Source organism: Branchiostoma lanceolatum, chromosome 1 (assembly GCF_035083965.1).
Source record: "Branchiostoma lanceolatum isolate klBraLanc5 chromosome 1, klBraLanc5.hap2, whole genome shotgun sequence".
Lineage (NCBI taxonomy): Eukaryota > Metazoa > Chordata > Leptocardii > Amphioxiformes > Branchiostomatidae > Branchiostoma > Branchiostoma lanceolatum.
The window spans coordinates 16,489,163-16,508,344 of record NC_089722.1 but is presented as its reverse complement, the minus strand read 5'-3'; the positions used below and the strand labels follow the sequence as shown (position 1 = coordinate 16,508,344).

At 40.5% G+C, this 19,182-nt stretch overlaps 1 protein-coding gene across 1 annotated transcript in view; it reads right to left on the bottom strand.

Annotated features, from left to right (window-relative positions):
* LOC136437989 (testin-like) overlaps positions 1-19,182 on the bottom strand; it is a 33,524-nt gene that overhangs the window by 1,969 nt on the left and 12,373 nt on the right. Inside the window, exons 7-10 of the mRNA XM_066432609.1 lie at positions 5,708-5,911; positions 3,152-3,326; positions 2,147-2,316; positions 1,303-1,489 (exon numbers count right to left, since the gene is read on the bottom strand). Coding sequence (XP_066288706.1) covers positions 1,303-1,489; positions 2,147-2,316; positions 3,152-3,326; positions 5,708-5,911 — 736 coding nt within the window. The remainder of the gene's footprint in view (positions 1-1,302; positions 1,490-2,146; positions 2,317-3,151; positions 3,327-5,707; positions 5,912-19,182) is intronic.

Below are 19,182 nucleotides of genomic sequence, written 5' to 3'. Positions count from 1 at the left end.
CAAAGAAACCGACTGTCAGTTGATGAGGGTCCAAACGTAGCAGTGCTGACAATAGTTGCACTATAATGGCACAAAAGCCTTTAGATTCATATCACCAAACACTGTGAAGCATCAGCTTTGACCAGTCGATTGTAAGTGTCCAAGCCAATTTTAAAGTATTAACCTGTTTTACTAGCCAAAAGGAAATGAAATTGACTAATTGACTGTCAGTTGATGAGTCCAAAAGTAGCTGTGCTTCCAAATCAGTAGTTGCATTATATTGGCACAAAAGCCTTTTAAAAGATTTACACTATGTCTACCAAACACTGTGAAGCCAATGAGCTTTGCCCTGTGGATAGTTTCTAAGGCCCAGGGATGTTTTTAAACATTTTTACTAGTCACTGCACTGCTTTGAAAACCTGGCAGGTGTTAGGGAGGCGAGCGTTGCACCTCACTTACCACCCGAGGGTTCTTCTAGACTTTCTGTCTCTTCTACATGTGGTAACACAGGGTATAAAACACAGGGCATATAGTCAGAAACCATACCAAAAATTCTAGTCTATGAGAAATCACTAACAATGTTTAACTTATCACAAAGACAACTTATTTTGCATTGGAACAAACCTGAAGGATAGAGGGGAACAAACTATCGAATCACCCTGGCATACAATGTATCACTCAAAATGATCTGAGGGGTTTGAAAGAACCTCCTTGATATGATTGACTCTATTTTTGGTTGTCTTTGGGCAGTCTACACTGCCTTCATTTTCTGTAGCAGACACTGTATCTGGTTGATTTCTATCTTCAGCTGCAAACTTCAATCAGCTGCATAGAGGGTATGTTGGTTTAGGATAAAACGTTGAGCCCAGAAAGTTATCTTTCTTCCAAATTTCTATGTTGAATGTTAAATTCATAAAAAAAATTGTTCTACAGCTTGCCCTTGCCATCCTTTGTGGGTTGTCCAGGTGTTAACAATATCTTAACCCTCTCCCTGCTGCCTAACTCTGTAACCAATAGGGAATCGGGTACCAAATGGTTACTTCAGTGTGACTTCGTATTGAGATCACCTGCTGGTGCTGAATGGCAGCCGCCCAGAACCTTGCGACAGTTCCACAAAGTGCAAGTGTGGAGCAAATATGTATCTGTCGTGTATTATGTGATTGTAAACCCTGCAGTTCCACAAAGTGCAAGTGTGGAGCAATTATGTATCTGTTGTGTATTACAATGTATGTCACTGTAAACCCTGCAGCAATTCAGCACTGGCTGCCATTGCACGGGTAATTTCGGACCGATAAAGGTTAACACAAGGGTCTGACTACCCACCGGTGATAGGCTTGGTGCACTTGGCACACTTCTTAGCAAAGAGGTCCCCGTAGCAGTTGATGCAGTAAGGGTTGTTGTCCTTGGAAGTGAAGCGCTCCCCAGACATGGGCTTCTTGCAGTGGGTGCAGACGAAGCACTCCTTGTGCCAGGGGGTGTCCTTGTAGGTGATACCGCCCATGGAGATCACCTGGGAAGATACATGTATGATAAATGAAGTTAAATTTCAAGTTCGTGTTGAAGGCTACTTGCGAGAATTTGTGAAACATTGTGGTAGAGACATACAATGTACGAAACATGGACGTTAATTGACATTACTGCAACAAGAGATTTATTCAAATACTAGTGTTTCATGATGCCCCTACGACCACTGAGGTCATGGGTCATGAGTCATGAGTGAGTGAGTGTTGGAAATATCTAGTCAAGTCAAGACTTTGGCTTATTTTTTGGAAGCAGTGGAGGACAAAAAGCCCCAATTCTAGGATATTGGACTGTATATTGAATCATCATATTGACAATACCAATTAAGCTAAATCCATGTCGCATGATGTTACCGCTGTAGGGGAAAGCCTTTTGGAAAGAACTGCATGTAGATCTTTGAAAATGTTTTTTTCCCTTCCCACTTGCTGTTTGGGAGCCCATGATTTTCGTTGTTAAATCTGTCATTCTAACCTCACGAAAATACATTTTCATCAGTTTCAAGTCATGAAGTTAAGATTTTTTTGGACGGACAGGGATCGGTGAAAGTTTTGTCTGTCCCCACAAGCAAATTTCCGTCCTGGGACTGAGGGACAGGTCCTTGGTACAGCACTGGTGGTGTAAAGGATGAAAAAGGGACAGCACCCACCTTCCTGCACTTCTCGCACTTCTTGGCGTACTTGTCCTCGTAGCAGGGCTGACAGATGACCTTGTCGTCCTTAGCGATGAAGCTCTTGGTGCCGACAGGCTTCTTGCACTCCTTACAGGTGAAGCACTTCTCGTGCCAGTTCTTTCCCTGGTACTCCATCTTTTTGTCACCTATAGGTGGGGGATGACATTTAGTTTAGATTAATTTGAGAGTATTTTTTAAATGGTTACACATGTGCTTAAGGAAGGGCTCTAGCCAACTCAATTTTATTTTTTCGTCAGCTCAATTCCCATTGGCAGAAAAATCATGAAATCTTTTCTGTCATCGTGTACAAATTTCAGGCCAGTGTTTATATTTCAAATCCAAATATTTCTATATCTCTACCAGGGCTGTCTCCAGCTTTGAATTTTGTTTACCATTCCACTCGATGTTTAGGAGACCATGTTGGGAGCCAATGTTAGAATACTAGAGAAGCAGGCTTGGAGTACATAGAATCCAGGACACCGTGATATTATGGCCACCTTCAGAGAATGGATGGAAGTGGACCAGAAAGATAATGACAATGACCGTGGAAGAACAAAATCCAATGGAAAGACCATGTAAGAGATGGATTGACAACAGGGCTGTCTCCAGCTTTGAATTTTTTTCTGTCCCACTCATTGTTTGGGAGCCGATGTTTCAGATTTTCATTGTTGAATTCGTCATTTTAAGCTCATAAAGATACTAACAATTTCATCAATTTCATGTCATAAAGGTTGGGGCAGAAACTTGAGAAAGGGTGATATTTTTTCCTCCCAGCAAGCAAATTTCCGTCCCGTGACAGAGGGACGGGTCCTGTAGACAGCCCTGATTAACAACATACCGTAACACTTCCACTTCCTTAACCTACAGAGTGTTAACCGGAAAAACTCAGGCACCCAGCCGTCTGCCATCTATGTGCAAGTATGTCTAACCACAACCCGATAGTGAGAGAGCAGAATGAACTGACTGCCTTCCTGTACATACCAGGGTCGAAGTGCTGGCTGCACCCATCACACTTGCCCAGGAAGGTCTCCTTGTGGCACTGGGCGCAGTAGATCTTGTCGGTCTTCTGGGTGAACTGCTGATCCACCAGGGACTTCTTACACTTGGAGCAGTTGAAGCACTGCTCGTGCCAGTGCTTGTTATTGAAGGAGAGATCCTGCGGAAAAATAAACCAAAATAGGTGGTTAAAGTCACACCACTGTTTCATCCATATGGAACCAACAGGTTTGGCTATCGCAAACATGTAAAAATAAGCAAAGATTTATGATTAAAGCTACTGGGTTAGAAAAAATGTTAACTTAGAATATTATGTCCTAGACTTACTGGCTCCATTTCAGATTTGGCAAGTGTTCAGATTTGACAATTCTTGTGCTATCTCAATGGTTGGATGGGTCCAATTTCATGGATTTATAACTACACTCACTTGTCACGTTCATCAATATTACATCAGCTACTAGTCAATTTCATGCTCAAAATGTCAGTAAAATGGTTCCCATTAACACAACGACTGGTAAATTTAATGCTAATGATTCACATCCAGCAAGACTGCTTGGCTTCAGTTATACTTAAACAATTTAAGTGAAATTGTAACATGGATTTACTTGAATCTTGTTTGCTGAATGTAGGAGAAGAGAAATTGCTATGATTTCTACAAGCTGAAGAATTTAGTAAGAATTTAGGAGATTTTTACAATGATATGATGGCTGTTTCAAAGGAAACCACAGGAAATATATTTCACAGCCTGAGTCCTTTTTTTTCTTCTCATTATCACTTCCTCATCAATTTGCTGAAGTATACATTCCTCATCAATTTGCTGATGTATACATTCCTTGGATTAAGAATTCAATTAGAATACTAGGGCTTTCCAAGCTGTACACTGTTCCAACTTGTCCTTGTTTGCCTCAACTTTTGATACACAAGACGCCGTTCAACTTCTGATCTCACACGTACCAAGCAGCTGTATTCAATCATATCCATGGCTAAACGTTCTTCAAGGCTGTAAACACATCTCCAGTAATCTCACACTCGGCTTGCTAAAGCTCACACATGTTTATTTTTACTTCGAAGGGTCAAAGTTATTCAAACAGCTTGAGTTCATGAAGCTGGTATAAGTTAAGTGAGGAGCTACCCTTGCCCTTTAGATGTGCAAATACATGTCATGGACTTTCAGGGCTCGAAATACAGGGTGCATGTGCACCTGTGTGCACCCAAAATTGGAGCTGTGCACCTAATTTTTGACTGTGCACCTAGATATTTTTGTAGGCTATAGGGTAAAGGCACCATAATTTTGTACACTAGTAAACAGTATCAGAAAAAGCAATAGAACCCTTTGTTGCACTTTATTTGATGTATTACTTGTTTGAAATTTGATTACAGATTGTGAAGTTCTTCATTACAATTATAAGGGCATTAAACTGTATTTATGTTTTGCTGACATTCAACTTTATTTTATGTGGTGCACCCAATCTTTTTTCTGTGCACTTAATTATCTTGGTTGGGTGCACCAGTGCATCTATTTCCAAAAATGAATTTCGAGCCCTGTCCTTCCTAATGTGCTAAGTGTACTGGAATTCCTGGGCTTCTGTCGGTAATTCTAGGCTGTGCTGTGTTTATTCTTGAGTCTTTTCTGGAATTTTCTAATTACATGTAGTTTACCTTCATGATAAGTCTACCTCTGCTGACCTGAATGTCAGAGTCCAAGGATAGAGCAGCATGGAAAAGGGGGGGCAAAACAGATGAATGGATGGACAGAAGGAATGAACAGCGGGAAAGAAGGCTGGATCCTGACCGGTTGGATGGACAAACGCTTCTGTAACTGTACTCTTACTTGATCCTTGTTATCAAATGAGGTGAGGATAATGTTGCGTGCATAAATGCCAAGACTGCTGCCCAAAGTGTGTGATGCATTAGGCCTGACTGTAGTGACACCATCTGATTCGGCTTCTGCACACCAACTGGATCGAAGAACTGGATGTCGTGCCCCCTGTCACGTCCGATCTTCACTGACATGAAACGTGTGCTGCTGCCTTCAGACATGCTTGAATGTGCGATACTGATCTTAAAGGCTAGCTCCTTAAATTTCACATGTTACATTAGTTTTAAGCAGCTGCCCCACTGCAATGACACACCGGTGTCTGTTTACAAGTGCGGCGTTAACTGAACCATGCAGCATAAGGCACTCTGTAGACTTGCCCTCTTGTGCTGTATTATCTGGGTGTGTCTCAAAATGCCTATGTGTACACACCTTGCTTACCACCTATTTCATACACAATTTAATAGCGACGAATCAGGACTGTTAAAAGCTTTCCTCTATTTGTTCGAACTGATATTCATAAAAAGATGTGTAGATTTCGAGATATGCTATCCGATAGAGACTTCCGTATTTGGTTAGGACGTTATGGTACAATGTACACGCCTGTTTGAGCTATTATCAGTATGGCAAGTAGACTTTGGGTGGGTGCAGGGGAGGTATAAGAGGGTGAAGGTAAAAATGCGTGAGTTCAGACAGAACGATTATGGCGTCGTCTCTGGGCGTACCTTCACGTCAGTCCCGATCTTCTGTCCGCACAGCTCGCAGGGGAAGGCGAACAGCTTCTCGTAGCATTTCAGACAGTAGTGGTTGGTGTCGCGGTTGACATAGCGATGCCCAGTCAGACTGTTGTTACAGTTGAAGCAGTTGAAGTGCGTAGCGTGCCACTGTTGCTTACTCATGTCTCTGGTGTATTCACCTGCGAAGATCAACTGGGGAGGGGGGCAAAACAGAGGAAAAACATTAGACATATATGGAAAAATCTTCAAGAAACTGATAAATCTTTATTCCATAGCCCAATGCTGGGCCAAGCATAACACTAACACATCATGGTCTAACAATAACTATAGACTGTGGGATAGAAAGTTTAATTCAATACAGGAATTGTCCAAAATTCACTTGACAGTTGACACATGTGAAAACTATTCTTTATTACCGTGAAAAATTCAAGTTGTAAAATTGGGGACTTAGAAGTCTTTTTAAATCTCAAAAGTGTACAAAGCCACCCCCGTGGGTAGTATGGATTGATGCAATCTTTTTAATGTTAGCTTGAAAGGTGTTCTGTAATTCCTGCTGATGAAAAAACAAAGCTTCTTCATTTTTGACTACAACTTAACATTTCAGAAAATATCACAAAAGCTAAAAGACTCTTTCAATGATCAGTTGTGTAAAGTTATATAACTTTGCTAATCATTTATAAGCCTTCATGCCTAATAGCCTGTATGAAAAATTAATACATTAAGCCCTCTTGACTAATAGATTGGAAAAAATCTGATGGAATTTTTATAGCAGAAAATTGGACACCAAAAGATTAAGTGAAAGCTAGTGCTTTGAATAGCAATGATGTAATACTGATATATGTTATCACTAAGTAAAACACTGCTCCAAATTGGGTTCCCCCATTTCCTTAGGGATCACTACCTTGCATGCCAGCCCACCATAACTTCATTGTGGCCATTCAATTAAAGAATATTGAAAATGACAGGAAGCTTGTATGACAGAAAACTGATAGCTTGTCAAAAGCTCGAGATCTTTCCATGCATTAAATTGAGTTCAGTCTAGGCCTCTCTCTACGGTTATGATTACAAAGAGGAATTTTGCTTGCATGCAATACTTTAAGACCAAGGATTTGTCTTGCATTGAAATGTAGTCTATCGGTTAAGACAACTTAGTTCATCGGGGAAAACTGGGTGTTGCTAGTCTTTGAATGGTATAGATTACATATAAACAATATTGCGTGACACCGTAATTTTGTTTTACGAAAAATGAAGTAGCTTCTCTACTTGTGGTGCATTATGACGCCTTGCAAAAACAAGACACAGCGTCAAAACCTGAATGATGAATTATCAATATTTTACACAGACAGTGCACTGGTGCATTCTGACAGTTCCACAAAACAAATAAAGCAGGCTATATGCAAATTACCTGGGCTGTGCATTAAACTTTCATGACCATTTCAACGACTCACAAGAATGTGTAAATGCTGTGATTTACAACAAACAAGTTCCTAAAAAACAACTTTCATCGCTTTTCTTCTAAGCTATCTTAAATTGCCAGGCTATCTTACATGGCCAGTATTTCCTGAAGGACAGACAAGAGTATATCAGAGGCATTGCAAGGTCTGATACATAGACACTGTCTGTAGGCCATGCATTGTCGCCATAGCCTTGAAAACATCACAGGAATCCACTGACCCATAACAGCTTCTACAAGACTTGAAACTGTATCCATCGATGACAAGGCTTGAGATAAACCTTATCTAAATTTAACAGACAACAATGTATCAACTTTTCCTTTCCTTCCATCCTTTCATTTCTCAAAGCCTCAAGATTTTTCAGAGAACGTTATACTGCCCTGGTTTCCTACAGCTGGTCAGTTGGAAGCAATACGAAGTGACAAGCTACTGGTTCTACAAACTTTAAGGAATGTGTAGACTACTGGACCTCCATAAACAAATTCCTGCCCCAGGGCTACAAGACAATTCAAACCCAACCCCGGAATTCCTACTGACACTGTTTTACATGTACCTGGTATCAACAAAAGTCCTGCAGGCTACATTATATACATTCCCACCTATGCCAGAAATGTACCATTCACAACTTGTAACTCCCTGGAATGGCGACTGTGTAAATCGTCCGATTTTTACCAAACAAGACACCAAAAGTCTGACACTTACGTATAAGATAGACGAACAGGAGAAAGCTTTTAGCTCATAGCCTTACGGTGACATTGTAAGGACCTTGAGAATGAGAAGCCGGCACTATGGACAGTAAACAACAAGGTTTTAAACCCACTTACCACAGTTCTCTGACAGGTATATGAGGTTACAGTATTGGTAAGGCACCTTCTGGGGTCTGTGAGGAGTCGTACACGCTCCGATTTAAAGTACTGGTGGGTGATACTGGTCCGACAGGTCTTATTCATCCTGCCACAAGGGCAGGTGGTCGCACGTAGACAACATGGCGACCTTCTCAAACATCTACGATCCCCCTTTAACGCGGAAAATCACTCTAGGTCTAACTCAGCCTCAAAACTATGCTTTATTACGGTGAAAAATTCAAGTTATAAAACTGGTGACTTGTAACACTTTATAATTGTCATTGAAAGTGTACTCTGTCACCCCCGTGGGTAAATGGTATGTACCAGAAGAAGGTGGGTGTGTCCTTTTTTAACTGTCCTTCCCCGTCATTGTGCCCTGCCCTGGTGTGGGCGACACAATGACGTCTTTGTCCACGTAGTTAGTCCAATCACCACACCATCTCGTCTATCTGTACCATTATCACTCCAATTATCTTAAAGACAAGGATTAATGTTTATGAGCAGGAAATGTAGTAAACCTGCTGTAAAATATCCAGGTTTTTCTTCTTCAGTAAAGCTCTATAGGTCCAAAAAGATCTATCCACCATTATCATAGCGACCTTGTAAATCTGATTAACCTAAGCTGGGATGAACTGAGGTATAATATACCACACCTTGACCCAACCCTTCCTTGGGCTGAACTCTGTAAGATGTTTAAATTCCACCTAACACACCACACCCAACAGGATTGTGGAAACAGAGATAGCAACAGTAGCACAGGTGGGCTGATAAACAACAATAAAACCTCTATAAAACCTCCACTCTTACTTAGAGTTCACTTAGCACTTCTATCATAACTACATAGAACGGATGCTGTAAAAACTGTACGCTACAATTATAATCGGAAGAGCCTTTCTGAACCTTTATTTCTACTCAACCCTATGTAATTACTCTAAAGAAAAATGAAGCTAATCAAAACTGAAGAGCCCAATTTGCTTTGTGGTTCATATTATCTTACAGAAAAGATGACTGAAAAAAAATCCTCTATAAATTTTGTTCTAATTGTGCAATAAAAATATATGCGAAGGAATTGCAAGGAGGTTGACACAAAAATTGTGCTGAAATTTCCTAAATTCTTACCTGAACCTCTCCAGTGATTTTGTAGTTGTAGACCTGCTTTGCAGGCCCAGTTGCCATACGGAATGTTTTGAAAGCCTGAGGGCTGGACTGTGAAATATTTCGGGACCCATGGAATTCTTTCGTGATTGGATGAGGAATGGTCCCAAGGGACATATCAATCCATAGCTGTTTTGTTATAGTTATACCTCCATCCTTCACCATTGGGTCAAACCGTTTTGATACTTATGGCTCGTGACATTATACTAGTATTTATCTTTTTTTAAACACGAAGCCATTTATCGTGTTCCTAGAAAATGAACTAATCCAGACAAATATTACATTGTTTTTAATTCTGTTCACAGCCTGCATAATAAACGCTGGGCAAAAAATGGAAACAATTAATAATGTATATCTATCATGACCCGATGTGTCAGGAAAAATTATACTCCTGTTGTAAAAGACCACATGAAATGGAAACCTTCGCGTGCTAACAAGGACAGATGTTTTTTTAATACTCAACTACATGTAGAACGCTGCCAAGAACTGAAGCTGACATACATGCACGTATATCTGGGAACATACCCTTACAGACAAGTCCTGTGCTAAACTTAATGCTTTTGTAAATCTCTTCATATCTTTTTAATTGCCAATATAGCATTGGCACATGATTTATCCTCAGATGTCACTTCCACATATCCAAGATTTGTGCCACTGTGTACTGTCAGTGTCAAAAATAGATTTAGGAGTCATTACAAAGGAAGGCACAGATTTATGCAGATAACCTTTAAGATGCATGTCAATAAGCAGGTAACCCTAGTCAAGAAAAATTTGACTCTCTTGGGTCCAAACAATTGATCAGTTTTGTCTAACAGTCCTAATTAGAAATTCCATTTTAAATTTTGCTTCTTTCTTTTCTATTTCTGTTTAATCCAAATTCCAGGACACAACTATTTCAATTTTCATTCTTTTAATAGGACATGCATGACAATCATACAATAGTTACAGGTGTATTAATGAAGTCTTACAATAGAAACAGATGGCAGTTGGCTATGGATGGATGCTCGCTACATTTTTCATCTACAAAAAGAAATCGGCAGAAGTTTTCTTGTCCATTACACACCACTGTTATGTTTACAGATATTCCCACTCCCTCTAATTTTAGCTGTTGACAGCTAGCAACACTTGGTGGTGTTTTTGTTGACAGTACTAGCAGGTGCTGATGTGTGGTTGTGATGAATCACAAACTGTTACATGTAGAAGTCTACTCTCCAAGCAGAGGAGTGTGTCTGGCTGTTTTTTGACAAGGGGGAGGATTATATTTGGATAGGCAAGTGCATAAAGCCCTCATGTGTCTTGTAGACTTCTATTTGAAGTTCTAATACTCAAGCAGATGAGTGGGTCTGACTGGTTCTTGACGTGCTTCTAGGCGTTTTTGTCGGGCTTTCTTCTTTGTCAGTTTTTTTTGTCTTTCTAAACGTATCTCTCTCTGTGTTTTAGAGAGACAAAAAAACATGACAAAGTAGAAAGCCTGACAAAAACATCTAAAAACATGTCAAAAACCAGCCGGACCCACTCCTCTGCTTGGAGAGTATTAGAAGTCTACAAGACACATGTGGTCTTTATGCACTTGCCTATCCAAATATAATCCTCCCTCTTGTTGAGAATTTTGTATAGGGAACCTGTTAGCAATTTGCAGCCCCTGGGCTTCAATCAGAGCCACCCCCATCATTTCTCTAGATTAGGTTTCCTGTTGATCTCTCACCACCCCATTACACAGGCCCAGCAAAACCCAGACTGGCTCTCTGCCCCTAACTACCAGACACATGCATGTCATTACCGGAATTGAAAACATAGCAGGGGAAGCCTGGCTTGTCTACACTTCCCCTGGAGTGGTAGGCCAAACCTCCTTATACAGTAGTACGACTAATGAGGGAGGGGGCGTGGCCAAGAGTGAAGAAAAACCTTGCCTTTTAAGCCACAAGACGTGACAATATCCCTTCTTGAGCTAAAGACTTCCAAATCTCCTGTATTTAGCACCTTCATGGATCATTAAGAAAGAAAAACATGAGAATTACACAGTAGGCAGATGATGTGAGGGATATTGTAAACAGATGTTGTATGGCTGCACAGTAGCTGAATGACATGCTGTCTCATGCTCAGTGACCCAATCATGACCAAAGCATTGAACAGGGGGCATTCTTCAATGACGACCTCAATTTTTAGCCTACAGATCTTTAGATTACTTAGATTACAAATGACCTTCAAGGAACACCTAAGAATTACATGTTGTCCTAAGCTATCAATATTCAGAAGCCAATCAACTTAATGATGTTTTTAATTACATTTAAGGTGTTAGGAACAACTCATTTCAAGGAGATTATGCCTATAACCTCCTTCCTCATTCTCCACCTCTCTTCCAAAATAAATCAAAGTTCTCATTGACATCTCAACAACTGTTATTCCAGGCAATTTTAACACTTGCTGGCCCAGCTCTGGCCATCTGTTAACACTTGTAGCTGTCAACAGCACAGCATGATTTTGAACACATGATTTAGTTTCCATTCCAATCTGAGGTGGGCAAGGGAATGATTTCATCCACCGACTGGGTGGTAAGTGACATAAATGACCCTTTCTTACCACTTTAGTTGGAGGAGTTTAATAGGCTCATGAGGATCCCAGTCTAGCACAAATTTAACTACTGACCATACATGGACAAGAGGGAAGGTCCATAAATCACTAAGAACAAATTACTGTTTTCCTCTAACATAAAACTTCAGAAATACCCCCTATTTAGGACAACTTCCTGGAGTAAGAGATACTTTGATTTTTCCAATAGATGCATATCTTGGATGGTAGTCTTAAACATATCACAATACACCAATTGTTTGTAAGACAATTCATCAGTAATTTTCTAATTTGAAACCACTATTGAAAATCAGGATTTGTCTTGCTTTTCATCGAACAATACGGCTGATAACAATCAACTATCTGGATTGTCTAAAATCCAAGAATTTAGACGTTGCATTGTTGTGGGAAGGATAGACAAGTTGTCAAACACATGTAAGACAACTATGAGCACCAAGCACAATGCGTCACTTCACACCCAGACTCAAGGATGACGTCTTAAGACATGTGCCTCCTCCCTTGTCAAGAATGTTGGTATGAAACTATGATTCTGAGTCCCCCAACACCCCTCCCTACAAGCTGCAAACACATATCTACACACAGGACATTTCTTAAAGTCTTTGGTGACTTGCCAAGCTTGGATATATTCAACTGAAACTTAATCATGACACTAGTACAGACACAAATAGTCAACATTTCTAAGATTGAGACTGTTTGGGGTAAGTTTCATCCCTAATTAGAAAAAACGGGTGTGTCCCCAAACTTACCTGGCGTCTCAATAAGTATAATTGGTCCTTGATGACGCAAGATAAAATGAATCACCTCAATTATCACTACTCTGAATACCTTTCAGCCTGTTTTTTCAGGGATTGCTAAAAGCTTTTAGTGTTCCATAAAATAACTTAGAATTACCACCAGAGATGATTTAATAGCTATCCACTGACGAAAAGATGTCCAAACTTCCTCAGGTAATAATTGTAAAAACTAGAGCTTGTTTGATAGTGCTGTGCCTCTGAGGTAATTTAGGGAATGGGTGCGGTGCATTTAAATGCCACCAGGCGTAGCGAAACCTGTCCGACAAGTTTTCCCTGCCCTCAGCATGTGTTGGGAGGGGCCCCGGCCCCGCATTGCAGATTACGAAGAAGACAAGGATTTTGTTCAGAGACACTGCAAATTTTTAGACAAGGGAAAACCTCTGAATGCAGAAAAAGGATGAATCGAAAGAACTGTCTAATCTTTAGCCCGTTGTGGTTCTAATTTGATATGTGCTTCAGCCTTCAGACTTGTAAGTACAGAGTTTTGATCATGCCTCAACTCTGACCTTCGTTACCTTCAAAATGACAAAGCAAGAATTCTTAACCTTTCTGACAATTTGTGACTTCTACGTCACAGCCAGTCATCTTCAAATTAGTACAATGTACCAGAAATTTTAACCTAAAGCAAATACTGCAAGTCACATCAACTCAGAAAGTTGTCTACAACTAGTTGTGAGACCAAAATGTCTTGTTAGTATGTCTCAGGACAATGTGTCAATACCCATTTTACAGATTGAGATCTAATTCAGAACATTTGGGGGGTCTGAACTAGTTTACTGGACTTTTCCTATCCTGTCGCCTACCGTAGAATAACATTTTGTCACAAAACAGCTTCCTTAGAAGAAACAAACTGTGAACTGTACACCGTCTGGACAAAAAACAGCAAATACCAGTCCTTTGACATCTGCTGAGGCTTCACATATAGTTTGAAACTCAGGAAGTAACTGTCACCCATTCTTTAAGCTTAGTAAATCCTGGGGCAAATGGCGATCTCGCTAGCACTCTGCCAGACTTCTGGGCTGACAGGCCACAGTAAGCACTTGGCATTTCAACAACACATGTGGCACACACGCCCACTCATGCCAACTTCTCAAACTCAAAGTTACCCAAGACTCACCAAGAAGCTTTAACAACACCGTGAACACCGGCTTATTCCTAACCCTACACCGATTGACAATAAGAAGTACCTGATAGAAGTTGCGGTGAAGATTCTTGGCTGTCTTCGGGTGGATGATCTAAGAGCGCTTGCCAGACGATTCTTGCCTCGGTGCAGAAGTGCTGCCCAGCCCACCAAGCATGGGCAGATGTACAAGTTTTTGCACCCAGCACCACAACATCTTCCATGGTGCCGAGTGCAAAAGTAAGTGGCACAACTCTCTGCGAAGACTACTCATTATGCAGGGCAATTATCATTCCTGGGTGATGGCATGCATAGCTAATGTTACATTGCAGGACGGGGATTGGAGAAAGGGGTAATTGACCTGGCACCACCAACTGTTTACAAACAGGTGAATGTAACCCACGTAACAACTCCTTCAAACTCTCACCTTCTGTATAAACATTGCCAAATTTAGACATACCAACAAGTAACATTAAAAACTGTTTACCCTGTGAAAATAAGTTTGTTTGAGAAAGTTTTAATATTTGAACAGATGGTATGAGAGACAATAGTTGGTATTTAGCAGAGTGTGATAATTGTAGTAATTAGTGGATTCGTTTGTTGGCTGCCCCCCATGCAGTTTGTTGAAACATTCAGGAGCATCCGTTAGTAGCTACATCTTTGAAGTTGATGCAAAATTGACCAAAAACAAAGTACTGAATTCTACCTGGAGTTAATAACTAAATCCCGTATCGAAAATCTTGATGACCCCCAAATCAAAATCAACAGCATTGATCTGAGAATTTTGAAAGGCTAATCTTTCCGTTCAACATTGGATGGAAATTTCTTGAACAATATAATCAGAAGAAGTCAATCTGGAAAGGCCAGAGGGTATAAGCAATTATCTGTACCATCCTATTGACCCAAGGTATTAGAAGGTAGCAAAGGAATTACAGGAATTTGTTGTGCATTGTGAGTAAATTAAGGCCTATGTACCTCAGATGAATCACAGTGTTTGGGATGCTAGAGATTTTGAAAAGACAAGTGTCTTTGCTCAAATAGATTTTAATCAGAGACTTCTTAAGATTTGTACCTTGAAGACACACATTTGTGTAAAGTATGACCCATCCAGGATATCTTAAGTCTATATATTGGCACATGTCACTTTTTTGAGACCAGCCTTAACAGAGGGATACAAAATATCAATGCATCCTGCCTCTGAAAAACTAACTTCTGACCAACGATCCAATTCACTCATGCACCTTAAAAAGTTGAGACCATCAGAAAGTTCAAATATGCAGGATGAAGCCTATGACTAACAGAAATTCCTCACGCCGCCCTTTGACCCCACGGCGGTGTAACACACCATACTAGCGGAATGCTGTCGGACAGCATTACTGCATGATCTCAACCAATCACTGTCAGTAGCTGTTTATCCCCGGGCAGTCCCCCTACAATGGAACTACACTCTACATAACACAATATGGGCATTATGGTGGACTTTGGTGAACCCACTGCACAAAACCACAAACAAAATCTATTCAACCCTTGTAAGTCTAAAAAATACTTTGCGTACATATTGAACATACCCTGTACTGCAAAGTTACTAAGAAGTATTGGATATTACTTATTTCGATAAAGGCATGAGACAAGTACTTAACATTTCTTCATAGTCATCATGACAGGCACCTTAGAGCATCTAAAATTGCTTTTTACACAGGTGACGTCATAGGTAGATAACCTGTATAAATCTGCACACTGCACTCTTAAGTCTTACGTTATCTCCAGAAATGAATATCATAATGACATAAGACAATGAAATGTCATAGTCATCATGACAGGTAAGTTATATCAACATATTATTGGAGAAAACATCAAATTTCATCACAAATCCAGTTTTAGACAAGCGATGTCATCAACAGAGTTTGGTCTCTGTGCACACTCTACTCTATAGATCTGAAAACTGTCATTTCAAGAAATTAATTCTAAGGCACTAACATGAACATATTTTGTCAAGTCAGCATGACAAGCAACTAAAAGAATATGTTGCTTATCAAAAATTAAGAATCTCATCATATGGCTGTAACTCAGAACGTTCAAGAGTTAAACAAAATTACGGGAATATGTTGGAAACCTTGTATACCTCAACGACTTCAAAGACCTTACCTGCAAGTCGAACATTAACTGCTTTGCAGACGACACCTCCTTGTATAATTCAGCAAAAACCGTCCAGGAGATAGCTGACACCACAAACGCTGACTTGCGCACTGTCTCTACCTGGTTCCTTGACTGGGGACTTGAACTTCACCCAGATAAGTGTAAGGTTCTCTGCATAAAGTCAGACCGGAAGAATGTCCAGCTCCCACCTATATACATCCTTGGAAAAGTCGTCGAACAAGTGTCGTCATACACCCACCTTGGAGTTACTATCCACCAAACCCTGAGATGGACTGATCACGTTCAAACAATGTGCAGTAAATCCAGGAAACTTATAGGCGCACTCTGTAAACTTAGAGGAAAACTAAGTAGGGAGGCTCTTGAACTAGCCTACAACACCATGATCAGGACTAAGTTGGAGTACGCCTCTGTACTGCTAGGTGATCTTTGCAGCTCAGCCAGCAAATTGCTTGACAAAGTCCAATACCATGCAGGCTGCCTTACAACCGGAGCCATGAAGGGAACTCCTAGTACCAGACTTGCACAGGAACTAGAATGGGACAGTCTGGCCTCCAGGAGACACTAAGCTCACGAATGGCCTCGTGCCAGCACACCTCCAGTCGCTCATCCCCTCCACAAGAGGAGAACAGAGGTCAACTAGACTTCAGCTCCGCAACACAACACACCTACACGTCCCTCGCTGCAGAACCAAGGTGTACAGGTCCAGCTTCATCCCTCATGCATCAACCCTCTGGAATCAACTTCCACAGAGACTGAAGGAGGCCTCGACCTTAAACAACTTCAAGAGAATGTGCAAAGACTACCTCCTGACCTCTATGCAGCATCAAGCGTACAGACGCCTAGGTTCTAGGCACTACAACATCCTCGCTACCAGGCTAAGAATGGACTGGAGCCCTTTGCATTCCACCCTGCATCTAATGAAGATCAAAGACAAGTTGTGTTCCTGCGGTGCGTCCTCCGAGACTGTTGCCCACTACCTGCTACATTGTCCGCTCTACAACAGCCAGAGGGACGACCCGGGTCGTCCTAGCTGCTACAGTCCACCAGCTCACACAACAACGTCTGTCCGTGTCTACCTTACTGCAGGGGTTACCAGGCTATGACAATCTAACAAACAAAAAACTTTTTAAGGCTGTCGAAGCATATATTTCCTCTACAAAGCGTTTCAATGGTCCTTCCATTTAAGCCATCCATGTCAACTTACCATGCCAAACTACTTCAAATCTTAATTACTTTAGTATTGTTAACCTTGACCTCTGACCTCTCAAACCTCTAACCTACTTGTCATTTATTAGTATTATTATTATTACTAGTACTATTATTATTATTATCATTATCAAATCATTGTGTACGTTAGTGACCTTATTTGTACATATACGTAGTTTTCAACATTGAAATTGTATGTGATGATGAATTGTATGTGCTGTATTAGACACCCCAAATCAGCTACGCTGCCTGGGTGGTCTTTGTATTGCCGTTGCAATTTGAATAAAATAAAATAAAAAATGTAAAACTTATCGACCTGAGACATAATCTACTATTGAAGACAGTCTACATGTAAAATTTGGGCTGTTGCAATTTTCTGAAAAGACAAAAAGCCCTCAAAAGAGCGACCTTCTTCTGAGTAGTACCCTATTAGCATAAATGGCTGAGATGCTGATCAACACAAGCCACAACAAGAGACTGAGGAAAATTGTCGCCACGATTTTATGTTTGAAAACGGTCGAAAACGAACAGTAAGTGACAACTGAGCAACATGTATTTTGTTCTTAACTAACTAGGAGTAAAAGAACAACAATCGAACTTCTAAAATGTGCCTTACCTGTTTACATGTGTACTGTACGGTGAATAAATGTATCTCAGTGGGTACTGAAAATATGTGTCACTCGTGGTCAATTAATCGACATTTTCTCCATAGCGGCCACCTGTTCTTAGCGGCCAGTTTTGGCCAGTCCCTTGAGTGACCGCTATAGACAGGTTTGACTGTATGTCAAAACAAAAGGGAATGTTTCTATCAATCGATACATGTACAAATGTACATCATACAAACGTACATGTACTTGAGGAAAATTTCTAAAGTTCTGATCTCTAACAAAGTTTTGCTCTTTTCTTTGCTATCAAATCATTACAAGACTTATTGGACAGTCTGTATATGTAAGCCATAGTAGAGACACATGTGGCATTCCGACCTGTTTGTCTGAAGTAAACAAGTGGGCCCGAGTAGGATGACTTGTTTTGCCCCAAACCGCACAAGGAGAAACACTTCTAGCATCCTCTTTCTTCATTTGATATTCAGGAAAACTGAAAATACATGTATATCTTTTTTTTCAAATCGCGATGCCTCAAAGCTTATGAAACGGCACAATTTAACCCAAAAAGATGACATAATCCCCTCTAACAACTTGTAAGTCGGAAACAGGGGACACATACATAGTGAAACATGGTTGAGAGAGACAAAACCCTGACCCTAGCATTACAACCCACCCAGTGACAACACTGGCTGACACTGTTGGCATTTGTCAGTTTGTGGGAGAAAGTTCCAGTCAACATGGGCAGGTTGTTGTGCATACAAGGCCTTCTCGTATTTGTGGCACGAACGTGGCCCAGTTGGCAGGTCCTACATCAACTGTCGGAGTCAACCCTACAAAACAGCCTTGTAGTGTCTGGTATTACTGTAAATGCAGTTAAGTTCGCCTGGTTTTTATTTCGCGGTTGGGAGAAAATGGAGTGTTTGCGGTGGTTTTAAGTTCGCTTTTAGCGCTACAGTCATAGGTGGGCAAAAAGTTTTGCAGTGGTTTTAAGTTCGCACTGAAAGTTCACCGCGAAAACCGCGAACATAAAACCACCGCGAACATTTCTGCATTTACAGTATTTGAACTTCAGCTTTCTGGGGACTACAGACTATATAGCTGCAGTAGTTGATGAATGTTAGACATTGAGGTAATAAGATACGGCAAAAATGTTTTCTCAAGCAACTGGATAAAAATTTTGTAAAAGTCAGACGTTTCAGACAGCATCCGCTATCTTTCCTCAGTGACTAAAGGAAAGGAACTGGGAGAACCAGGTTTTGTACCAAAACTCTGAATAGGCATGTTAATGAATTGAAGATAGCTACAGTCTTTTGTTGAAATATATGAAGTTAAATATAGACTTAAAATTGTGTTCATCTAACTTTTTTTTTAAAGGCATATCAAGATAGAATTGTTCAATCTCACAACTTGTTACAAAAATCTATTTACATGACAGGACTTAATTCTTCAGGAGTTGACCTCAAGGGTACCAACTGAGTCACATTCAATTTTACAGTAGCTGACTTGTACTAAAGAATTAAGATTTATTCAGGGCTGTC